Here is a 27,221-nt window from a genome sequence, read left to right as displayed (position 1 = left end):
GACAGACAGACAGAATAAACACATAACTAGTTATCCTTCATGAAAAAAAAAATAATTACCAGTCGGTGGAAACGGCCAACAGAAGTGAAAACTTAAAATTTTAAAAAAAAAAAACAGGTTTTATTAAAAATATATTTGTAGAATGTAGCAGTGATGTAGTGAAATAATAAAGTACAATTTAATAATGATTATTATAATATTATATTGTACCTAATAATATTGTAATTGTATGTTTTGTAATTGTACCTAATAATATTGTAGTTGTATGTATTTTTTTAATTTTAATGTCTGTAGTAAATATTTATTTAGAAAAAAATTTACAATTTGATAAAAAAATATTTAGCATGCCAGTGACTCACACCCATCCCAAAATCGACCAACGCGCCAAAAGTAGGTAGGTATGTACTTCACTTAAAAAAAAAAAAAAAAAACGCCCAACCTTATCAAGCTTATTAGGTACCGTCCCTAGTGATCATTTCCGTGCTCATATTACATTGGAAACATCACGAGACATTTATTATCAAGAAGATAACAACAGGTAATCTCGAGATTAGGTGGCCATTAAATTCGGTAGAGTAAATAATATTGTTTTTGTTATTCTATCGTTTTGGTTTACTTTGTAAAACAAAACATAGATAATTATGTTTTGATTTTTACGTGGATATTTTGAACCTACTACTGTAAGATGGAATGCACACAGAACACCAGTAGATTTAGGGAGAATACGCACTGTGTCCGATCCGAATCTTCTGTGACGACTTAGTCATACGCACTAGCTCCGATTTCCGTCATCCAAGTTCTATCCGTCATTGGTGAGGATATCTCGGATGTGCCTCGAATTAGTTATAAATTATTATATTTTTGTTTAAAAAAACAAATCGGATATAATATGACGTAGATACCTATGTCAAAGATACCCACTGAATAGCTTGGATTTGGATCAGAGATCGGATTAGTGCGTAAGCAATATCCGAGTTCGGTCCGAGTTCTTTATATTCGTATTTTCACGAACTCGGATCGGACGAGTGCCTAACCGCTCTAAGTCTAGCAACAAAAGACTCGAAGTGTAACTAGCGCAATCACCTCCAATTGGCTGACGTTCTAACGACAGAAATTAATAATATACCTATTTAATAATAGATCTTTAAATCGGTCGATAAGATACTTAGCAATTAGATGCTAGAATGTATAAAAACCTATATCTATTCACTATACCTATTTTACAAATTCGAAAGTGTGTTTGTTTGTCCTACAAACACTGCAACAGAGCAACTTTTGCATGGATTAGATTAGAGTGACATAGGTTACGTTTTATCTCAGAAAATCAAAGAATCCCCACGGTATTTAAAAACCCTAATTCCACACGGTGGAAGTCACGGACATCAAATAGGTTATTTCTAATGGCCCTGGGAAAATGAAAATTAACCTCCGCGGAGTGTCGAAGAATTCGAAATGAAAGCATTAAAAAATTGTTGATTCCAACCCCATAGCATTGAGGAATTTAGTAATAAATTTACTAGGGGCGATGCCACTCAAAATAATTTAATAAATACTCGTAGCTAACCCGATCAACAGTACTACAGAGAAATATATCAGTAATATCAAACGATACCTAGTATTAAGGAGAGCGAGGCAGTGGGTAGTTCTGCGAGATTCTGCCTGGAGTTGAGGATCTTACACGAACAATATCGTTACGCTGAATGTTTCAGTATATTAATTTCATCTGCTATACGAGCTTTTGGTGTTATCTAATAATACCAATATTATAAAGAGATAAAAGTTTGTTTGTATGTATTGATCAGATTCTATAAATTCTTTCACTGAATAGTTAGCTGCATTATCCCGAGAGCTAGAGATTCTCGAATTAATAAATTACTTATGTAAATTATATAACTCGGATGTAGGACGAAGTCAAGTAAAAGTTAGCAGATTAATATAGGTACTTAGGCAAAAAAATGTGGCAGAAGAAACATCAGTTGTAGATATAGGATGATCATAAGTAGCTCTTAATACCTTTAGCTGTGTATTGTTTAGCGAACAAAATATGCTTATGAAAAACCTCCTTTTTACACGACTGGTGAAATAGACAAAGATTTACTTTACTCATTCTGTACTCTACCATGAAATAAAACAACAACGCTGAATATTTTAGTTGACTTTTTTCTCTACACTGTGGCATTGCCTTACTTTGTTGATGCTCGTTGAGAATTTTCGTGGAATTTAGTATCGGGGCGAGGAATTTTGATAAGACAGTGAATAAAGAGGAAATTATAACAATATATTCTGCTCAGCAAGCAAGGTGTTTATTCTGTAAATTAAATGTTTACCATAATAATTTTCATAATAATTTTTATTGTGTTGTTTCAGAGTAAACACTTAAGTTTAATTATAATATTGTGTTCCGTTTTGCTCCTTGAGATTATATCTCAGGATTTTTGATTGCTTGAAGTCAATTATTATTTATTATCCGTTGCGCAAAAATTAATAATTAATTTTTGCGCAACGGATCAGCCTGGCTGTCCAACGCGGAAATGCAGCCAGTATTCTTGGCACCATCCCACGCGGGCATGATTTGTATAGTAATTAGATAAGGCTAGCTTTAAGTTTTATTGTAATATTTTCAATTTAAAAAAAAAAAAAAAAATATTATTCTAATATCAGATAATGCCCGCGACTTCGTTTGTTTTTGGTAAGTCCCGTGGGACCTCTGATTTTCAGGGATAAAAAGTAACCTATATCCGTTATCAAGATTCAAGCTATCTCTGTACCAAACAGATGACGTCAGTGACTTCACCCACGTGTATTCAGGTTTTTGAAAATCTCGCGGGAACTTTTTGATTTTTTAGGATAAAAAATATTCTGTGTGCATCTCCGGGGGCAAGTTATCTCCCGTCAAAATCAGTTATACAATATGGGGCATGAAAACTTTAAAAATGTTTCTAGCAGGTTTCTAGAATATCTAGCAGCTGCTTTATACGAAAAGTCAGGATGACTTCTGACCTCGACTGCTATGCTATGCCACTTAACACGTCGTGTGGTTTGTTTGTTTCTCATAACTCGTGGCGTAGCGTGGCGTGGGGTGTTGAAACTGTTTCCAGCATTATTCGTTACCTACAGGCTTTTCATTTAGTAATACCTATGTTATAGTATAGTCCGTACTCCTTAAAAGGAGAGGTAAAGTTGCATAGTTTTCATTTGCTACGTACGAAACATTCAGCATTATGCTGAGCTGGAATCATTTTCGGATTATGACCGACACAATAAGAATTTAGTGCTATCCTAACCCTTCTATGCTTTCGAAATTTCTCTAAGCAAATGCTTGAGTGCTGGAAGCGCTGGGGTACCTGACTCATACTTTAAAGTATTGTATTGTATGGCGCAATGGGGATACTAAATATATTTCTTTTTTCCTTTCTTTCCTTTTTCTTTTTAACCCTCGACCCAAAAAGAGGGGTGTTATAAGTTTGACATGTGTATCTGTGTATCTGTGTGTCTGTGTATCTGTGTATCTGTCTGTGGCATCGTAGCGCCTAAACGAATGAACCGATTTTAATTTACTTTTTTTTGTTTGAAAGGTGGCTTGATCGAGAGTGTTCTTAGCTATAATCCAAAAAAATTGGTTCAGCCGTTTAAAAGATATCAGCTCTTTTCTAGTTTTCTTGTAGAAAAGAAGGTTAGATAACCCTTAGGTTCATAATATTCAAGTGGCAATTGACAAATGTCAAGCTGTCAAGATGGACGTTGAAATACATAATTATTTATTTGAAAATGATGTTTTGGAAAACTCAGGTACTTTGGATCGTAGGCGCGGAATAGTCCAAGAAAATCGGTTCAGTCGTTTGAAAGTTATCAGCTCTTTTCTAGTTACTGTAACCTTCACTGGTCGGGGGTGTTGAAAATTTTTAATTTACACTTGTTATCGCATTCCATGTTATTTCGAAGTTACTCTCTTATAGTTCTCACTTAAAGCTATTATGCCAGTAGTTCTATTACACTTGATATTGATATGGCCGGTGTAGTTCCAAAGTACGAGAGAGTCAATCGACCTTCATAATGGGTTTATGAAACTTACCAAGAGTAACTTTGTCGTGAGTAACGCAAGGAAACTTGAAGGGCAGTTATACATTGTTCAGCTGTGAAGCTTATCACTTATTTCTTGGACTTATACTTTCGTTTATTTATCACCTGAGGAGTTAAGAAACTATCTTTTGTTTTTGGAACTAGAAATTTTGGTTTCTATACGTGATTGGTTACAAAAAAAAAACAAAATGGTATAACGGCTAACTTGTGATCGAATAACAAACAATGTTTTCAGGGTTTATATATTATACTTAATAATATTATGTATGTAATTATGTATCCATATGAGTTTTACAGATGTTAAAGGAATTGAGTATCGGTAGAATCTTACATCATCCCGAATAACACTGGCACTTTTTTTCCAAAAAAATATGGTATGAATCTTGTTCTAGCCAGTGTTATTCGGGATGATGTAAGGTTCTACCGATACTCAATTCCTTTAACATCTGTGAAACTCATATGGATACATACATAATATTATTAAGTATTATAAACCCTGAAAACATTACACTCCCTTTTTTGGGCAGTCGTGTAAAAAGAATAGCGATAATAAATAATTTATTGATGGTGGGCAGGTACTTATCTATGGTGGGTCAACTTGCGATATGACTCAACGCGTATTTTCGATAGGTTTATTCCAAACGCCCATAAGCTACCTGTCCTAGTAATATCGTAAACAAGATACGCCGCAATATATCGGTGTATTAACATTAGAGTACATTATAAACATAAAATTTTATGGAGCTATATACGTCACTCTTATCACGTTATATATTGGTTTGAGTACGCAATTTTGTGGAGTAAGTAGGTACATAGACATAGCTATGGTGAGAGGAAGAATATGACAGACTGCTTAATCTCAATTTAACGGTTTATAAAATAATTTCGCTTAAATCTTTTTTTTTTTTTAATTGAAAATATTACAATGAAACTTGTTATACCCTCCTCCTCCTTGTGGTATACCTATGAATGTGTCAACAGTCAACATCAGTGTGAAGTAGACGTCTATAAAACATAATTTGTAGGTATTATATTGTTCTTAAAGATCTTTATTATCTAACCAATGATACACACACAAACTAAATCTGCTTTATCTGAAGCTTCCATTTGAACTGAATTAACTTAAAAGGGATTTCTGAAAATAGAAATATTAATAAAACAAGTGTAAATTAAAAATTTATAACACCCCCGACAAGTGAAGGTTAACAGTAACTAGAAAAGAGCTGATAACTTTCAAACGGCTGAACCGATTTTCTTGGATTATAGCTAAGAACACTCTAGAACTAGATCAAGCCACCTTTCAAACAAAAAAAAACTAAATTAAAATCGGTTCATTAGTTTAGGAGCTACGATGCCACAGACAGATACATAGATACACACGTCAAACTTATAACACCCCTCTTTTTGGGTCGGGGGTTAAAAAATAAAAGTCATATTAATCAAATATAACTCATACTTACTTACGCCGGGGAAGTTTTAAAAGAAAAGTTCATAAACTGATATGGATTAAGTCCATTTATAAACTTGGCTTTGGCTTTTGCCTCGCGAGTAAACTCCGATAAGACTTTAAAGTTAACTGAGACGGTGCCATCTACAAACTTTTTGTTGAGAAATATTAGCGAAGTTGTGATATGCATATTCAGTGGATCATTTATATTAAAATATTATTTAAGAGGTAAAGAGTTTGGATGTACCTAGCAGGTAATCTCCGGAACTAAGTAATTAATTTTTAAATACATATGGAATCGAACCAACGTCTTTTGGGTTGGCGCCCCGACGCCCTAAAAACTAAGCTTGAATTACACTGCCATTAACGTTAGTGACATGTTTGTTCACTCAGTACTAAAACTCATTTGTGATCTGTATTTAAAAATTATTTAGAAATTTCCTTGAAGTGTTACCCTACACACTACCTATAACACTATCATAAAATTATTAAAAAATACTAAGTAATTACTTATTATCTGATTTTGAAGATTATTTTTTCACTGAATAACAATATCCCCGAGTGTTATGGGCTATAAATTATTATCTGAGGCGAACGAAGTCGCAGGAAAAAGCTAGTGCTATATATACCTACCTACCTTTGCTGGTCGAGCATGTCCGCAGTCCGCACGATGATCCAATTGGATTTTCAAGTGGTGGGTACATTTATGCATTCGGAATATGAAGTTTATGTTTATTCGAGTAAATTCAAAGCTTTTCCGTCAACCGTCGAACGTACGGATTTAGATGGATCAATACTACATAGCCTCAATATACTTACCGAGTTTCATTAGATTCCATCATCAATTATAATGTGAGAGTGTTGTCGTAATGTCATAGACAAAATTTAATTAAAACATATGAAAATCTGTCATCGTATATAAGATCACAGATCAAGATAAAGATCCCATGACCGCCAAACGTGTTACCTACTTTTGAAAAGAAACAAAATATGTGAGATAGAGTTAGTATGTACTTTTAACATACGCGTGCAAGGTTGTGCTAACGGCTAATTTATAGGTATCAACTGCTAAAGGCACCTACCTAAAACATTACTTATTTTTTTTAAAAATTATAAGTGCTGATTTTTATTTATATTTTAAAGAATATTGTTAATAATAATTAACATTTGATACTACGACAAGCTAGCAGATACGCGTACGTTAAAGTATACACTAAAACTACTCAATCCCACACATTTAGATTCACAGAATATAAGTACTGTCTGGCGATCCTGGGACCTTGGGCCATAAAATAAATAATTAATTAATGAGTGCAGTAAAGAGTAAAACACGTTTCCTATTGCCAATCAATTAATGTTGCTATCGGATTAATTGATCTTTATCTAACGAGGTTCGACTCCCACAGTGGCTACTTTCTTTTTATTTTCAACTAGCTCATGTCCGCGACTTTGTCCGCGTGGACTACACAAATTTCAAACGCCTATTTTACCCTCTTAGGGGTCGAATTTTTACGAATCCTTTCTAATTGGACGTTAACATCCTAGTAGCTATCTAAATAACAAATTTCAGCCCGACCCGTCAAGTAGTTTGAGCTGTGCATTGAAAGATTAGTCAGTTAGTTACTTACTTAGACCCTCGATAGCTCAACGGTTAAAGGAATGTACTGAATATCCAAAAGGCTGCCGGTTCGAACCCCACCCCTTGCACTATTGTCGTGCCTACTCCTAGCACAAGCTTTACGCTTAGTTGGAGGGGAAAGGGGAATATTAGTCAGCATGAGTTAGAAGTCATGTACGTAGTAATCAGACGCATAAACTTTTTGCTATTATAAAATGTCGTACAAATTCTGGCAAACGCTCACCACTATGGAGAATGACACAGTCATATAATGCATGCTTTGGTAATATTGATATTTTTTCGACTCGTGTGGGCTCTTTCAAGAAGCTGGTCATAGATTCTCTTAAAAAGAAATAATACTATATTAAACTAAGGCTGTAGGGTAATTAGAATATAGACGATAAATTAACTAATATATTTTTAATTACAACACTAATATTAATTTATAGATGTAACTATGTAGTAAAGTATAATTAATAATATGTGGTTGACGTCGTGGGTAGCACGTATAGTATTACTATATTTATATTATTACTGTTTTTTTTCCAAGTACTGCGTGCTACCGTTTGTTGATCCAAAAAATAAATAAATAAATAAATAAATGAGAAACTTGGCTAATATTCTTTTTTTTTTAATAGTTAGCTTTTCCTGTTATGATATTTAGAAATCCTTTTGCTCAGCGAGCTTAGGTAGACTAGTTTTAATTTGCACTATAAGTATTGTTTGAATATATGTAATACATTATTAGAAACGTTAACTCGCTCAGTAACTTTTTTGTATCTATTTGATTGAAATGCAATGTTTTTTTCGATATTTCGAGCTTAATAATATTTTTCTTGAGTTTAATAGTGTTTAATTCGGAATGAGTAAATATGTTATAGTTCTGTATCTATTGATATCAACCAGATAATTAAATAAAAAAGAATTCTATTAGGTAGGTATCTTATTAATGGGAGTAAAGGCGACGCCAACGGGCCGTCATTAAACGTAAAGGGAGATCCTTTTCAGTCAGGGTGCTCCCTCCAAATTAAAACGGTACAATTTAGATTGCAGAAGACCAACCTAATCTAACCTTACCTCACCTACCCGGCTAAGGGTGTTACTAGTTAACTTGAAATTGTAATGTAAAAGTAATTATCCAATAAAACTCGTAAAATATTTCTTCATTTGCTTTCCATTTCCAAATTATACATGTTAATGCGAATAAATTTATTTAAAGAAGTTTTAGTGTAGACACAGTTTTCGTTGATCAATAATGAAATTGGGAATTAGCTGAATTTACTAACTCGACTGAGGTAAAAATCAGCATAGCAGTAACAGCTAGCTGTTACAGCTATTTCAGATAAACTATAAGCAAAGATATTATAAAAGTTTAGATAGGCAAAGTAGTACAAAGGTACGCTTGTGCGTGTAAAATATACGCGAAGCGACACAGGGAACATAGATATTGGCACGGGGGTATGCACTTTTTGACACCTGTAAATATGCTTCAAAAATGTACGTTACCAGAGTTCATTATTAGTTAAACAAAATTAAATAGAAAATTCACGAGCTTATGTAAAACTTACCTCTTTTTGACGACTGCTATGAGAATTATGTGCTGAGTGTTTTTCATCCCCCGAATTGCACTAAAACAAAAGAGAAAGGTAATTAGTAACTTATGCTTTTTTGTAGACAAAAAGGAACTTCAGTCAGTTAACCTAAGAGCATAAAAAGAAAATAGTGCCATAGATTCTAAAAGAACCATAGTCATCAAATAGATAATAATTAATTAGATCTCGAACAATCCTGAACAAATAAAGGGATCATTGAAGTCAAAGTAGAAGATAAATAAATCAATCCGCTTTACAACAAAATCCATACTAATATTATAAATGCGACAGTGTGTCTATTTGTCTGCCTATCTGCTAGCTTTTCATAGCCCAACAGTTTAACCGACTTTGTTTAAAATTTCGTACAAAATTAGCTTACATCTCCGGGAAGAACATAGGCTACTTTTCATCTCGGGAAATCAAAGAGTTCCCACGGGATTCTCAAAGGTTCATCTTTTTTACCGATTTCTATGTAATTTGGTACAGAGGTAGTTAGCATCGCGCAATTTGACATAGGCAATTATCCCGGAATATCAAAGAGTTCCCACGGGATTTTTAAAAACCAAATCCACGCGGACGAAGTCGCGGGCATCATCTAGTCACACTTCACACTAATATTACAAAGGCGAGAGTTTGTATGTGTGTGTGGGTGTGTGTGTTTGTTTGTTACTCCTTCACGCTGAAATTTAGAATGGACATAGATTATATCCTGGATTAGCACATAGGCTACTTTTTATGCCGGAAAATCGAAGAGTTCCCGCGGGCTTTTTAAAAAATTAAATCCACGCGGACGAAGTCGCGGGCATCATCTAGTACTAAATAACTATGACTACAACGCTCGTTTAATTTATTCACTATAGAGGATGCCCGCGACTTCGTCCGCGTGAATTTAGGGTTTTTAAGATCCCGTGGGAACTGTTTGATTTTCCGGGATAAAAGTTGCCTATATCCTTCCCCGAGATATAAGCTAACCCTGTACCAAATTTCGTCGGAATCAGTTAGACTGTTGGGCCGTGAAAAGGTAGCAGACAGACAGACAGACAGACACACTTTCGCATTTATAATATTAGTATGGATGTAACGACTAATGAGTAAGACTTAACCAATGTTACCACAATGAATACTTTTTAGACATGAAAATATTGCAGGAAATCTAATTCTGTTTATTATTTTATTCAGGAAATGTCCTCTATATTTCATACACGTCGAGGTTTTTACAAAGGAAGAGCTTGGGTAGGTACGTACCTATACATCATCTAAATCGCTGATATGATCTCTTAGGTGATAAGCGAGAGAAACAAACTGAGAAAATAATTTATAAACTGTAACTCTGGAGGACATGTATCTTAAGAGGGGTCTCTCCGTCACTCGCTTCATACAAACGTAGTTCCAATTTCATTTGAATATTAAGCAACTAAAGTCCATGAAATTTTGCAGACATATTCTAGAAACTAATATCTATGTCTGTGGTTTTCCAGATTTCTGTTAAAATATTCGGTTTCAAAGTTACCCGGTCTTAAAAATTTACATACAAATCTTTGACCCCCTGTAATTTTAAAACTACATATTTTTAGAAAAATCTAAAACACCACAGACACAGATATTAGTTTCTAGAATATGTCCGCAAAATTGCATGGACTTTGGTTGCTTAATATTCAAATGAAATTGGAACTACGATTCTATGAAGCGAGTGACGGAGAGAGCCCTGTTAAACTTCAAAGTGATAAATGGAATCAATTATGGTTTGCCAGGTTTACACACTAACCCATAAATCATAGATATCTCGAACTGAATAAATACCTTGCACTGTTCATATAAACTTAGTTAATTCCACCAGTTTTAAAGTTTTTCGTTTTACAAATAAACTGACTATGATCAAAGACGAAAAATTGATGCTCAAATGTACCTATTCGTATCTATTTGATACAAGTTATTGAACATCGATTAGAGGAAGAGTATACGTAATTTCAAAATACATATCCTTAGACTAGCTGTCCCACCTTGGCTTCGCTCGAGTAGAATTTTTGAAAATCAGTGGAATTCCAAAAAATCCTGAAACACGTAGGCATTATCTTCATTTTTAACCGAAGGCCTAAATACCAGTTTTCATGGATATCACATCACACTAATATTCTAAAGGCGAAAGTTTGTGTGTATGTGTGTGTGTATGTTTGTTACTCCTTCACGCAAAAACTACTGGACAGATTTGGCCGAGATATTATCCTGAATTAGTACATAGGCTACTTTATATCCCGGAAAATCAAAGAGTTCCCGCAGGATTTCGAAAAACCTAAATCCTCGCGGACGAAGTCGCGGGCGTCAGCTAGTAACTTGATAAACGACATATTTTCATACTTCAACTTAAAAGGGAGTTTCTTCGATACGTACCCCGGCCCCCGATATAAATGGAATTTTCAGGAGACATTTTAGCAGTAAATTGGCCACACTACACGTTGGGTCGGTAGGTATTGAGACAATTCACTGAGCTTGTAATTTATTCATAGGTTAAGAGACACCGATGTCGGTCCAGAAATTTGGTTCTACTTTAGTACTTTGGCATGTAGCAACATGTTTCTGGAGATTGATTCTTGGAAGGGAATTGTAAATAGTAAAAGGGATATCATTAAAGACCTTGTCCCTAAAGTGCTCATACAGGACCAAAAGGATCAATCCACCTCCATCGTAATTTCACAAATACACCCACAGCGGTGACGTAATGGTATTTTCGTGTTAGGAGACATTTTTAGGAAGCTTGCTTATTTAAGAGTTAACACAGGACCCATAAATTCGGTCATTAAAATTAAAAAAACAATTTAGTAGTAAGAAGTCTATATTTTTACTTTAGTTATCATTGTTAGTTATATTAGAACTAAACGCTAGCAAAAACAAAGGCAGGTAGTATTGATGATTACGGATAAGATATCATAAAAACCGGCCAAGTGCGAGTCGGACTCGCGCACCAAGGGTTCCGTACTCGGGATTTTTTTCGACATTTGGCACGATAAATCAAAAACTATTAGGTATGCATAAAAATAAATAAAAATCTGTTTTCGAATGTAAAGGTAAAGCCCTTTCATATTATACCCCACTTGGTATAGTTATCTTTGAAAATTTAAACACATTTTTTTTAATGATGTGACCACAAATCCATGGTTTTCGGATTTATTCCTTTTTTTGTGCTATAAGACCTACCTACCTCCCAAATTTCATGATTCTAGGTCAATGGAAAGTACCCTATAGGTTTTCTTGACAGACACGACGGATGGACAACAAGTGATCCTATAAGGGTTCCGTTTTTCTTTTTGAGGTACGGAACCCTATAAAATGTGAAAAACCTACCTATATTTTTTGAAAGTTTGCAATGTATTGCAAGCAACACATCTGACTGACGCTAGAGGTCAACGAACGTTACGTAGATAGGTACCGCGGGGATCAATGCCACTTTGTAGGCAGGGCATTGACTCCGAGTTTGCACGCTGTACATTGCGGGTTTGAAAAATACTAAATCACTAAATCTACAAGTATAAGGCAAATAGTTATTGTTATTGGATTGTGTTTAGGTAGTATAATCATAGCACTAAGTTTTTGCTAGCGTTCTATAATTACACTCAGTACATAGGTAAGTATAGATTCTAAATCAGCTAACGAGCTTTATCTAATGATCTGACTCAGGTTTCTATATCTAATCGGGAACCTGTAAATTTCTGATCAATCAGTATTAAAGAAAAAACGAATAAATAGTTTTTGTTATTTGTAATTGTTAATCTAATATACCTAAAATGCGTTTTATTAGTTAATTGCTTAAAAATAGACACTCAACTCACTCAAAAATCACCCAGTACTGTATGTACAGTGTTTTCAAATTACTTTTGTCTGAATGATTTGCCATAATCATCGTACATTGTTTGAATATGCAGATACCTTATTTGCCTTATTTAGATTTCCGTGGGAAGGACAAATCCAATACCTACATGATTAAATCTAAAAGATTCGTACCATTTTCTTTGCCTTTCTTTAAATAAAAAAATACTCTAATTGTGTTACCATGGGCATGGGGCTGACACGTACAAATTGAACCTCCTCATTTAAATAAGGGGAAGAAAAAATAAATATATCAGGAAAACAACGCAGGTAAAATACGTCGACAGATTGGCAGAATAAATTTTACAAAAATTAGACAGAATTGTAAATATGGAAAATAATTTTGTTAAAGTTGGATAAATTGAAATTAATTTCTCTCATGTTTGTTTACTAAGAAAACAAAAGCTGAAAGTTACCGTCCACGAAATTAATAACACCCGAGGACGGAGAGTAATGAGTCCAGTCCCGCGTGAAATATTAATACCAGGTGCTAATTATACGACTTTATCTAAACTCCTATACTGCCGTCCTAACGAAGAGAGCACTAACTAGGTTTCGACTACTTTCGAGATATTCGCGGTTATGATTAGCTACTTACAAATCGTAATATTACATATTGCAGTTTTGATAACCAACAGAACCGAAACTACTGAAGATACAAAAAAGATGTCTAAGGCGAAAATATAGAGCTCATTTTCCTGATTACGGATATGGTCTTAAGTCAATTTGCCCAAAAACTCGACTTATTGCACTCTTTGTTAGGACGGCAGTATAAAGGTTAGGTAAACATTTGAAGTCAAAAAAATGACATGAGGTAAGTTACAAATACTTGTATAAACCTTAAGCTCCAAGGCACAGACATCTGAAGACTAAGTCTGTCGAGACTTTGATGCACTTAGTCTGCCATTGCCCCGCTCTAATGCATAAACGACAAACGTAGCATCCATTTAAGGAAACACATCGTACTCCCTGAGGAAGCTACTCTAATTCCAGTGAGAAAAGTGCTGCTGTATCTGGTTTTGACAAGGAACTATAAACTGGTGGCGACCACAATGAATCAGAGGCAGTCGATGTGAAACAAACAGGGTACCGAAAACCCTGCATAGCCCCAAAGAATACTTCATAAGAAACCTTTTGCAAAGATGGTTGTAGGTATATCTCTTATGAGACGACAGAATGTTGTGCAAGATCCGCAAGAGCTTCGATAAGTTATCAAAATCTTATTTTGATACTAGCCGATGCCCGCGACTTCGCCCGCGTGGATTTAGGTTTTTCGAAATCCCGGGGATCTCTTTGATTTTCCGGGATAAACACACACACACACACACACACACACACACACACACACACACACACACACACACACACACACACACACACACACACACACACACACACACACACACACACACACACACACACACACACACACACACACACACACACACACACACACACACACACACACACACACACACACACACACACACACACACACACACACACACACACACACATACACACAAACTTTCGCCTTTATAATATTAGTGTGATTGTCTACGTTAAAAAAATTAAAAGTCAAGTTAAGTTAATCCTTCCTCTTCTTCATCTGAGAAACCCTGTGGTACACAGTTGTACTATACAACAAATTGTACAAAGACTATAAAATGAAACGGAAAAGTAAGTAAAAAGTATAAAAAGCCAAGTTAATGTCAGGTTGATTGAGTTTCAGCAAGGGCGGAAATGGATTTTCCCGAATATGGGATCACCTTGACAAATCGGTCCGTGTCAGCGGTTGCCGAACATCGAGAATTGTATTCTTATTTTTTCTTTTTCGACTTTTCCATCAAAATTCTAAAGTACCTAAGTAGGTATAAGGCCGCGATTACAACTGCAATTTTACTTCCGTAAGTAGCTTTCGTAATTAATTTACTATATATGAAAAACGTAGTAATAGTGGAGTGGAACATATGAATTCTTCGCACTGGTTTTTTGATCCATTTTCATTTTCCATTCAACCATTTTCTCGATAACCATAACGAAAAGGTTTTGCTTGCAGCTAGAAAATAGTGGAAAATGGAATTAGGTATGCATTAGATCTGCATCGGGAACGCCTCATTTGTATATTAAAAAAGGTGATCTTTAAAGGCAAAAGTCTGGCCTGTATTTGTCCATCTAGACATATATGTATATCTAGACAAAATCAAATCATGGAGGAATATAAATACATCATACTCTTATTTAAAAATAAAATGCAATTCGTATTTTTCAGAGAATTTCGAGAGGCAATTGTCCAGAGAAAATTAAACTTTTATTTGCCACTGCAGTATATATAGGTCTATGCATGATACTCGTTCTTTTCAATTGAACTCTATCATTCCCTAAATCCATACATATGTATAACTTTCCTATTTCAATGCAAACAGTATTTCTTCCTAACAGGACAAATAACACGCGCCGATAATATGTATCAGAATGTCAACACCCGAAATAGTTAGGGTGGGTACACACCTGAGCTTTTCGTTGTATCACCCATCGTATCAATTTTAACCGACTTCAAAAAACTAGGAGGTTCTCAATTCGTCGAATTCTTTTTTTTTTTTAATGTATGACTCAAAGATAACTCAAAGACGCCTGGACCGATTTGGAATTTTTTTTTGTTTGAAAGGGTATACATTGATGGTGGTCCCATATAAAGGTGAAGATCTGATGAATATCTCCGGAGATGGAGAACAGAACTCTTCAATGGATAAGTCGGTTTTATTTAAGAACTCCACAAAATACAACCGGTATAATCGCGCTTCCGACGTTGAGTGGGCTCGATCATATTTGAGACCACATGGGCCTGTTACAATTCACAAGTTTTGCGTTCTTACTCTACCCGCAGCAAACGTTTTAGCTAAACGTTTCTGATACTAACCGCTAAGATTTAGAATGCCTTTGCGGCGTCTGTGTATTCTACTACGTATTTAACTTAGTATCTTCCAGGAAATAATGAATAGGCATTTTCTAGGCAAGCACGCTCCAACTGAAATGTCATTCTTTCCAATATTGTCAAACGCAACCCTATTTCAAGGCTGTGCCTATACTGTAAGATCAAAGCCGCGACTAGGATCGTGATTGGCAAAGAGATCAAGTGTGGACCTACCCTTAAAGCTCATAATAAAATATGTATAGCGGGATGTGGCGGGAAACATAGCACACGTCACCAATTTATGGGAGTTAATTTATGTGATGGCTTCTACAAATCGCATTTGTTTGTGATTTCAATTTTGTCTATCTATGGATTCTAAGCTATAGGGTTGTCACAAAAATCGGATCTAGCTTTCAACAAAAATTTGACGACCGCACATCTGTGGGGCAGTGAGCGCAGTGGTCTTATAAATGGAAGGTCCATCAGTATCGTCACTTACCATCAGGTGAGATCGAGTTGTCTTTATCAATATATAAATAGGTATATTTAGCTCAAACCACTGGGCTTAGAGCTTGAGCTTGTGCAAGGTTCTCACTATAATCTAGACTTAGTTCTAACTAGAGGAAGAATTTGACCTGAGTGAAGCTGAGCTAGTCAAGTACGCAAGTATAACGAACATTACGGTATTTAAGCACGACATACCGTCCATTACCATTTGGGTTAATTAAGATGATGGCTTGCGACGATGTCTCCGAGCCTTATTCGTATAATTTATTCATAAGTCAGGCGAAGCATTGACAAGCTTCTGCGATACGCAAACATAAATTACTCGAATATCCTTCAATTTCACCAACAAAGGGGAAGATTGAGAGCGTTTAAAAAGATATACATTATCATTATTCGTACCCACGAGACAGGATTACCTAGTGTGGGTACCACCAGACACAGGGAAATTATTGTATAAGACTATATTTTGTTAATAAAACATTTTCATTTTTTTCATTATGGGAAAAATTCACCTCGTGAATTTAAATTTTAACCTACTCAAAATATAGCAACATTTTTGATATCATCATCCGATAGACGACCACTGCTGGACAAATTGTCTCTGTTAGGAACTTCCAAACGCCACGGGGCCTTGCGCCGCCTGAATCCAGCGGCTTCCTGCGATTTGTTTAAAACTCTCTGTCCACCTAGTGAGATATCTGCCAACGCAGCGCTTTTTGGTGCAAGGTCAATTCCAGCGCCTTGGGATTTGGGACTCAAACGTTTATCGGTTTTTCGAACTACTTTGACATCAGCCAACACGTCGCATATAAAAAAACCGGCCAAGTGCGAGTCAGACTCGCGCACCGAGGATTCCGTACTCGGGTATTTTTTCGTCATTTTGCACGATAAATCAAAAACTATTATGCTTAAAAATAAATGAAAATCTGTTTTAGAATGTACAGGTGAAGCCCTTTCATATGATACCCCACTTGGTATAGTTATCTTACTTTAACACGTTCCCTGCGTTACGAGAAGTATTTTGTCGTATTTGAGTTCCGGCCTGTGCGGCAGCTAATTGTCCTTGTCTTACGCCTGGTGCGCGGGTGGATAAACTAAGTTCCCATACACGAACAAAAGAGATAACTATATTCCCGACATCCTTGCTTTATATGTAATCAGTTTTCTATAAAAAAATGTACGGGAAGTATTTTTGCGTAACGCGTAGAAATAAAATTATTTTCCTCTGATGCGGCACGGGAACTATTTGGACGTACCTCTCCACCCCGTACCGCACTGGCGTGCGCGCACGCGGCGCTCCAGTTTGCACTAGTGCGGTGCGTAGTTGAGACGTCTCCACGTTGCTATTTGTTGTCACGCGCGAAGTGCGAAAATGAAACGATCACGTAGGAAGCTTAATATGCGTACAGCAATAAAGACAGAAGGTGAAGAAGCTAGAAATAATGTTGTCCAGTGTAGTGGTTCCAGTCTGACTAGTTCTCAAAAACCGAGTCCGATTTCAAAAAATCCATCGCCAGCGAAAAAAAAAATTCAAGTTTTGCATAGTGTGACAATTAACAAGAAGCTTGATTCACTTATTAGTGATCCGGAGGTGACTTGTACTCAGAAAACAATGCACAAGAAATCGAACTCAATTTTCACAAGTCCTTCGACAAGTAAACAATTTTGTGTTTTGGAACAGGTACAAACCAACGAAAATGATATCACTGAGGCTGATTCGATATCCTTAGACAACATTTCTATAAGTAATTTGATACCACCTCTAGAATCACCTATGAATTCTAAGGTTATGACTGAACTGCTATCGACACCCAAAAGTAAGAAAACAAGTAAGCTATTTTCACAGTTTAATACACCATCGTCTTGCACGCCCACAAATACGGATGGAAACATTCAAATTCACCAAACACCTACGTTGTCTACAAAACGGAAGGGCGTTCTATTTGGAGATTATGACGATAACTCCAATAATGTCAGTGTAAACTCACCGAGCACTCCAAAGCAAGTGAAATTCACAAAAATGAGATCAGATAACAACTATGATGATATATGTTACCCGGCTATACATAACGAAAGATCGCCTAGAAGTGATGATGACATTGAAAGTTTACTAATACAACATAAGGTTTCAACTGCAGCTGACGAAGAATCTGATGAAGAAATATTCGATCAAGTACCTAGAAAAACAAAAAACTTGATTACTACTCAACATCTACCTGAAAAGAAAAAAACCCCATTTATTACTACAGAAACAAAACTTTATGAAGAGCAGAAGCAACTAGATCAATCCAGTACAGAGAACACACAAAACATAGAAACTAATAAAAAAATTCTTTCACCTAAAATTAGAGATAAAACTCACAAACCACCCAGCTTTGAAGTAAATGTAAGAATTGAGCAATTTTCTTCTGATGTATCCTCGTCTTTTGAAGATAGTAACTTAGATTCAGAGGATGGTTCTGATACATTTGATGAAATATATGACAGTGAATCTGAATCAAGCGCTTCTATTGAAGATGTTGATAATGAAGGGTCTGAGGAATGGGTTGATATTTCAAATACAAATGCAATAAATTTTGAACAGTATTTACAAAGAAGCCAAATAAATATTCCACCAAATATACAACTAAATGAACCCCTTGATTACTATAAATTATTTGTTAACAAAGAACTTATTGAAAAAATGGTGGTGGAAACTAATAAGTATGCTGCGGAATATATAAGTTCACATGACATTAAGCCAAAGTCTCGCGTAAAAAAATGGGTGCCAACTACTTTTGAAGAAATGGAAAAGTTTATGGGTGTGTTAATGGTAATGGGTATCACTAAATTGCCTCAAGTGAATTTGTATTGGTCTAAAAAGAAATGCTATCGAAATGAGTATATAGCAAACCTTATATCTAGAGATCGTTTTTTGCTACTTTTGAAATTCTGGCATTTCAGTGACAATGTTGATAAAGGAGACAAATTATATAAGATACGAAATGTACTCGATATATTGTTGAAATCATTTACTGAAGTATTGAAGCCTGGAAGATTTATGGTTATTGACGAAACAATGATACCATGGAAAGGACGCCTTATATTTCGCCAATATATTAAAAACAAAGCTCACAAATATGGCATCAAGTTATATAAATTGTGCACACCTGAGGGTTATACTTACTCAGTAATTATTTATACGGGAAAAGATGACGAAAAATCAGGATCAGGACATGGATATGATGTCGTATTAAAACTAACTAAGAATTTATTAGAAGAAGGCCGAACTCTCATAGCAGATAACTTTTATACTTCAATTACTTTAGCTGCAGAATTACTAAAAAAGAAGACATTTCTTTGTGGCACTGTGCGAATTAATAGGAAAGGACTGCCAAAGACATTCATAAGCACAAAATTAAAGAAAGGACAAATTATTGGATGCATGAACCAAAAAGGCGTTAAAATAATTAAGTGGATGGACAAACGTCCTGTTACAATGTTAACTACCGTCAAAGAGCACAGTGCTACTTTAAAAGATACTGGAAAACTATCACGTGTATCTAAACAGCCAATCATGAAGCCAGCGTGTGTAATAATGTACAATGAATGTAAAAAAGGTGTAGATTTTAGTGACCAAATGACCGCCTACTACTCAACTCTCTTAAGAGGATTAAAATGGTTTCGCAAGCTGATGATGAGTCTGTTATTTGGAACTTGCTTAGTGAATGCTTGGCTTATACATAAAATGAAAAATGAGGACCAAATAACACTGTTAACATTCCTGGAGTCTATAATTCAATCTCTTACGAAGATATCTTTTACTGACTCGCACAACAACGAATCAAAAAAGCGAATAGCTCACACTTTAATAAAAGCAGAAAAATTTAAGAAATGCCATTTTTGTTATAAAGATTTGAGAAAAGAATTTAGCAGCCGTGAGAGTGATAAAAAGGTAAAAAAAGTTCGCACTTATTGCCAGGATTGCCAAAAACCAATGTGCTTAGACTGTTATAATAAAGTACATGACAAATAAGCATAGCATACCTATCATTTCATGTATCATTTACATTTAATTAAATTTAAAAAATAAAAAAATATAAAATATAAAAAATAAAATAAAAAAATAAATAAATGAAGATATAAAAAAGATTATACATATATGTATGGAAAAAAAATAACATTTCAATGACTAAGAGTGTTCTTTGAGTTCCTTATATTTTTGTGATAGTTAAAATACTTAATAAAAATATAATTTCATATCATAACTTAATACTTTAGTCAATCATGCAAAATTTTAAAATTAGGATGAAAATATGTTGTTTGTTACATAGGTACTTAATAGTAATTGTTTTGTTCTTTTATTTAGACTAAATATGCGATCGTACTCTTATTCTTACTCTCAAAGTTACTTCAATATATTCTTTGTCATTGTTAGGATAACCAAAAACCAATGTGTGTGCTATAATAAAATACTTACTTGTAAATTAAGAAATTAAAGAAAAATAGGTATATAAAAAGTAAGAAATATCTCAAAAACTAAGAGCGATGTTTAAGTTCCTTTTATTCTGTGATTTTTACAAAAAAGGTTATTAAAATACTTAATGAAAATATTATTTTATATTAAGTATCTACTACTTTTGTTAATTAAGTAAAATTTAATGATTAAAATAAGGATGAAAATATTTTGTTTGTTACATACATAAAGATAATTGTTTTTATTTCTCATTTTATAATTTCTTTATTATTTTTCTTGTCATCAATCCTGACGATTGCCAAAAACCAATGTGTTTAGACTATTTTAATGAGGCACATGTAAAATAAGCAATTAAAATTAAATTAAAAAAAATTATGTTAATAAAGTTAAAAAAAAAGTAATTAAAAGTTGATTAGATACTTAAATACTTAGCAAAAACATAATTTTTAAAACTTAAGTACTTAATTTTTTTGTCCAATTAAGCAAGACTTTATAATTGAATAAGATTTTTTTTGTTACATACTTACTAATAATTGAGGAGGTGAAGAACAGAAGGTGAGATTTATATATTTGGGCTATGTGTAAATGTCACCTTTTGTTCCTAATCTTCTCAATTGTATTGTTTTTATTTTTTTTACTTAAGACTAATATAATTTGTTAGCTTGCTCTCGTTTAATAGTTTCTCCACTATATTTTTTGATTTAGCATGCTTATGATTAGTAAATTGATCTCAATAACTAAGTCTGATCTTAAGTTCCTATTATATTTGTTTTTTAAAAAACAGGAATTTGTAATACTGTTTTATTTTCTTTTTGTTTTTAATGATTATTATTTTGTTAATTATGCATGTTGAAATATTAATAAATATTATTTCAAGTTTATGTCGCCTTTTCATATTTTACGAGTGTACCTCATCACTAGCGTTCTATCTATTCTACGCGGCACGGGAAGTAATTTCCCGTAAAATCACCGATTTTGAAAAATGCCTATAACTTTTAAAATATCGTACGGAATCCCGGGCGACGCCAACTGTATATACACAAGGATATAACCTATCGATTCGTTCAAAAATTTTGTACTTGCGATGAGTTTCCATGTCTCCAAGGACCTTTGAAGTCAGGACCTGATACGGGAAAATGAAGGTCGTAACGCACAGCTGGCATTCTTGCTACGAGAAATATATGACTCGTACAGCACTGGCAGTAAGTCTTAGTCTAGCGCCAACGCAGTGAAGGTGTTAAAAATTAAAACACATTTTAATTTTTTTCTGTGATATAACCACAAATTCACGGTTTTCGGATTTATTCCTTTACGTGTGCTATAAGATCTACCTACCTGCCAAATTTTGTGATTCTAGGTCAACGGGAAGTACCCTATAGGTTTTCTTGACAGACACGACGGAGGGACGGACGCACATACAGACCGACAGATAGACAGAGACAGATAACAAAGTGATCCTATAAGGGTTCCGTTTTTCCTTTTGAGGTACGGAACCCTAAAAATGTTTCTCTGTATAAAAAGTGTACGTTATTTTAGCCGATATTCACGTGTGCAAACCTGATGCTGGCTGCTCTTTAAAAATACGTCTGTCAAATCGAGTTAAAACGAACACGCGTGCAAATGGAAAATGGCTTAGCGTCCTCGTCAATTCGGTAATGGAAAATCACAATAACGAAGTTGTTCTTTTATCACATAGTTTCTGCGTATATCAAGAGTATTTTATTCCCTCATGAACCCATCTGTGCTTTAATGGCTGAAAAATATGTATAATTAAATAATAATAAATATGTATAATGTATATGTATAATTGTAAAACTGAATTGAATATTTCACATTTTTCCAGGGAGGGTCAACCTTTCGAACCCCATTGCGTTGGTAGAGTTACCTATTTAAAAAAGGTGTGACAGTTTAAAAGCCTCGTGAATGTCTCCTTTGTTAAGATTTTTTTTTTAAAGAATATTAGCCATTTTAATCACGACTAACATTCCCCTTTCCCCTCCAACTAAGCGTAAAGCTTGTGCTAGGAGTGGGTACGACAACAGAGCAACGGCTGGGGTTTGAACCGCCGACCTTTCGAAATTCAGTCCACTCCTAATAACCGTTCAGCTATTGAGGCTTTGTAGAAAATAGATGAAGCCCGTTAGAAACAGTAGCATAATTGATCGTGCTTTGTGGTCCTTGGACAGTCCTTGCAAGAGAAGAATCAAAAGAAGTTTAGTCTATTGGTTGGACTACGCGTCGCGGCCACAGGACAAAAATAGATCATTTTCTGACTTGTTTTTCTAAACCATTTATGTGCTATAGTGGTATTTATTAGTATACCACTTTATAATGCATGTGTATCGAAAGAAGGCAACTAATTAGAGAGGTGATCCGGTATGGTTAAACCTAATAGGGATCGACTATTAGGTTCAAGTAAACCGGATTGCCTTATATGAAGCCTTTGCAAAGGATTTGGACTTGATGTCGGCTTGATTAAAGAGACTGATGTCGGTACACGTGACAGCCTTTTAAGGAATGAAATCTACACGACAAAATTGTTTTTAAAGACTAGCTTTTTCAAGAAGGATTTCGCAAAACCTAAATCCACGCGGGCGAAGTCGCGGGCATCGGCTAGTATGTAGTATCACAATAAAGTATCAATGTGATCGAGATTTCGTACTTTTGTACGAAAGAGATTGTTTGAAGAGGTGTCCGTCCGTCTCTCTGTAAGTTACCTCGACCTCGTCAATCATTGTTGACGTAAATCAACACCGTTTTCAATTATTCTTTGTCTTACTTGTCTTTGGAAGTGAGAGTCCTAAATGGAATAATGTTTAGATACAAGTTTTTCAAGTCGCCTCAGGCAAAAGCTAATTAGAGGCCGGTCCTCAGGTGGATTATATAATCGGGTAATGTTTTTTAATATTCTGTGAAATGCTAAGCTTTTTGATCCATCTCTCCTTTCTATTTTCGTTTTAATTAGAGATATTCGTAAAAGTAAATAAAAATAATTATTAAATAGCTAAGTACCTCTCGCGGGAAAATAGAATTGACTTTAGAAAATAGATAAAATTAAGGGCAACTCTTAGTATTTTCTAAATTCTGTATAAAAAAAGCCTAAGTGCTTGTCTGTGAATTCGAAATAACTGTTTTCATATTATTATTATTATAACCCTTTATTAACAATACAATCATTCTATATTAATGTAACAATATTACTTTAATTTTAGAAAAGTTATACTCTACTTAAAATAATAAAATTAAGACAAATGCTTGATTGATAATACCAAAAAAGCAGGTTCTTCTATGTGACGCGAACATGCATTTTTCGCTTTCATAAGAACCCTACTTTGGTTGTTTTAATATACCCAGTTACACATCAACACATTCTTTAATTAATTTTTGTCAGTCTGTGTGTCCACGGTCTAATCTGCGAAACGGCTGGATTGATTTTGACTTTTACACACAGGTAAAGCGCAGGCCACACAGGCTGCGTATGCGTCGCGTAAGCGTAGACGTAGCGCGTACCATTGCGTTGTAATGTATGGAACTGTATGAGACATGACATACCGCTTGCGTGGCGTGAACGTTCGCGTAGACGTAATGCATGCAGTTATCACTTACACTACGCAGTACGCACGTGTCACGTGTATGTGCTTGGTGTGAAACGGCTTGAAAGGACTATGCAAAGGGTAGCAAACAGTCACAGAGCTTTTAGTAACCTCAATCCACTTGTAGGAAGTTGCAGGCAAAAGCTGTTTTCTATAAAAATCTTAGAATGATCATTAAGTGAATCGTGTTCGCGTGGAAAGATACCAAGAATGAATTCTGCGTAGAATAGGTAGGTGATTGTTTTGCGCAAAAAAAGAGGCGGCCCCCTTGTCACTTGAAGAGGCAATTACGTCTTAATTTGTCTCTAGACTATCATGGTCTATCCATATAAGCACATCGCCCACTGAGAGTCTGAGACGTATCTTGTAAATAGTTTTCGGACCTACTTACTTTTGTATGTGGGTGTACAGGCCGTTAAAACTTTCGATGCGTTGAAATAATTAACTAATTATCACTAAGTACTAATATTACAAGTGTAAATTAAAATTTTATAACACCCCCGACAAGTGGTTACAGTAACTAGAAAAGAGCTGATAACTTTCAAACGGCTGGACCGATTTTCTTGGATTATAGCTATAAGAACACTCTCGATCAAGCCAAGCCACCTTTCAAACAAAAAACTAAATTAAAATCGGTTCATTAGTTTAGGAGCTACGATGCCACAGACAGATACACAGATACACATGTCAAACTTATAACATCCCTCTTTTTGGGTCGGGGGTTAATAAATGTGGCAGAGTTTTTCTTTGTTGGTTTATCCTTCAATCAAGTCACAAGGAGCATAGGATCTACGAGATTTAGACGAGGATAGATCTAGTTAAAGTGACATAGGCTATTTTTTATTTTACAAACCAAAAATTCCCACAAGATTTCGGCCTTACTTCTTGTCTACATACATAATTATGAAGGGAACCGTCCGCCGCTGTGCAAAATTTCGATTTTCTAGGCTCAAGGGGTTAGTTTGAGCGTTGTAGACAGTCAGTGAGTTAATACTTTTTAAATGTAGGTATTTACTACCTATTAATCTAATTCAGCTTTTCTCTACTAATGTAACAGGGAAGGTACTGATTCCATTAGCAATTTTTTATCTATTAGAGCTCTCAGAAGTCACCTTTTTTGCTAACGAAAGATTTTTTTTCAGGATATTTTTCTGTAAGTCGTTTGCGATAAGCGTAATTTAAGTAAAGTAAATTTTACAGTAGGTGTTAGATAACACGGTATCGGATAAACTCAAGATCAGATTAATTAAGCGGCAGCTTTTAGCTCTCAGCGCCTGTGGTTTCGCGCTCGCGTATTATTTTGTACATAGATTGGTTTACCTTCTTGGAAATTTAAGTTCGACAAATCTTTTTGTGGGTTTGTAATCGTTTTTGTATTTATGTTGTCAGTTTATCACTCGTCTTTATTTAAATTAGATTTATAAATAGGTAATATTCATGGACATACGAAATAATAATCTAGCACTTCGTATTTCTATGGTAATCGCACTTCTAGACCAAAACAGTTTTAGCTCAAAGATGAAATAGTTGTTGATATATTTCTATGTCGAAAAATTCTTTGTGCCTCCGTGTCTCGTAGAGCACGTGTGACGTAATACCGTCGGTCCCGCTCCTGATCTTTGATCTCCTGGTCGTGTCGGATTTCCGTTCCATTGGGCTATGAGAGTGAGGGAATACAGAATGCATCTGTATTTGCGCGTACACTTGTGCGTCATACTATCTTCTGTGTTTTTGGCTAGTCTCCGGTGAGATTGGCCGCCGAGGCCGAAATTCAGTCCAGAAGCCATTATTATATGCGTAGATAGGTTGTTAAGAAATTTTCGACGTACGAGTATGTAAATACATTAAGCTTTTTCCTTTCTAACTTAATATTTCAGTATTGGTAAGACCCCTCTCTCAGGGCGGAATTCAATTTAATTTGGTCCTCTCCTTTTAAGTGACTATGTAGATTGTAGGTACGTAGGTAGGTACGAACTTTATGACAAACTCATGCATTCGAAGTTGCAAAACTGATTTTTTTTGTTGACGGATGTAAAACTCTCGGAAAATCGCAAATCAAAGTAGACAATAATAAAAAACACTAGACTAGACCACAATCTAATAAACCGCGCTGGGCAGTCGAGCCCGATAAGTCATTAATCGTCAAAGGGAACGTCAAACATGTCGGAAGAGTTGACATGTCCACAAATGGACGAGTTTATTTGGGTCAGTCCTCAATCAACGTCATGCGACCACAACGCTCTCCTGAGTAGGTATGTGAGCGGATTTAGCAATATTGATTAGGATCTGGCTTGATATAAATCTGTCTCTTTGTAATAGTGATCAAGTTAGAAGTTGCATCTTAACAGGGCTCTCTCCGTCACTCGTTTCATACAAACGTAGTTCCAAATTCATTTGAATACTAAGAAACCAAAGTCCATGAAATTTTGCAGACATATTCTAGAAACTAATATCTGTGTCTGTGGTTTTCCAGTTTTCTGTTATAATATCCGGTTTCAAAGTTACACGGTCTTAAAAATTCACATACTTACAAACCTTTGAGTCCTTGCAATTTTAAAACTACATATTTTTAGAAAAATCTAAAACACCACAGACACAGATATTAGTTTCTAGAATATGTCTGCAAAATTTCATATTCAAATGAAATTGTAACTACGATTGTATGAAACGAGTGACGAAGAGAGCCCAACCCGAGTAGGTACTACCTGTGGGCTGTGAACTGCCGATAGATATGGTATAAAATTGTTTTTCTGTCACGGAGTGTAATGTTTTCAGGGTTCATGGATGTGGCTATAATTATTTTGAAAAAAAAACAATATGGCAGGACTATCGTGTTTTTTTTTTAAATTAACTAAGTACTTGTTATATTTGATGGCAAATTAGCATTTGGTTGCGATCTCACTTAGGTAGGCTGGCTCAGTCGAAACCTTCTACCAGCAAAACTTAAAACAATTTAGAAGAAATTACCCTGCCAAAAGAACAGCGCAAGACAGCATACACCCTGACATAAAACACAGAGTTAGGTACTTTTTATGTCGGAAAAGCAAAGAGTTCTCGCTGGATTAAAAAACTTAAGTATATCCACACAGACGAAGTCGTAGGCATCATAATGTAGTAAAATTAATAATAATTTATGTAAATCAGTCACTCAGA

General features: G+C 35.0%; 1 protein-coding gene and 1 long non-coding RNA gene across 11 annotated transcripts in view; one reads left to right on the top strand and one right to left on the bottom strand.

Annotated features, from left to right (window-relative positions):
• LOC123875953 (high affinity cAMP-specific and IBMX-insensitive 3',5'-cyclic phosphodiesterase 8) overlaps positions 1-27,221 on the bottom strand; it is a 174,003-nt gene that overhangs the window by 33,996 nt on the left and 112,786 nt on the right. For all 10 annotated transcript variants that reach the window (XM_045922069.1, XM_045922070.1, XM_045922071.1 and 7 more), the window contains one exon: positions 8,714-8,773. In XM_045922069.1, coding sequence (XP_045778025.1) covers positions 8,714-8,773 — 60 coding nt within the window. The remainder of the gene's footprint in view (positions 1-8,713; positions 8,774-27,221) is intronic.
• LOC123875978 lies at positions 6,962-7,810 on the top strand. The gene is made up of 3 exons (XR_006798235.1): positions 6,962-7,142; positions 7,595-7,596; positions 7,784-7,810. It is a non-coding gene; the product is annotated as an uncharacterized LOC123875978 (long non-coding RNA).

This window comes from Maniola jurtina, chromosome 20 (assembly GCF_905333055.1).
Source record: "Maniola jurtina chromosome 20, ilManJurt1.1, whole genome shotgun sequence".
Classification (NCBI taxonomy): domain Eukaryota; kingdom Metazoa; phylum Arthropoda; class Insecta; order Lepidoptera; family Nymphalidae; genus Maniola; species Maniola jurtina.
The sequence above is the reverse complement of the archived record's forward strand: the minus strand, read 5'-3'. Positions and strand labels throughout refer to the sequence as shown.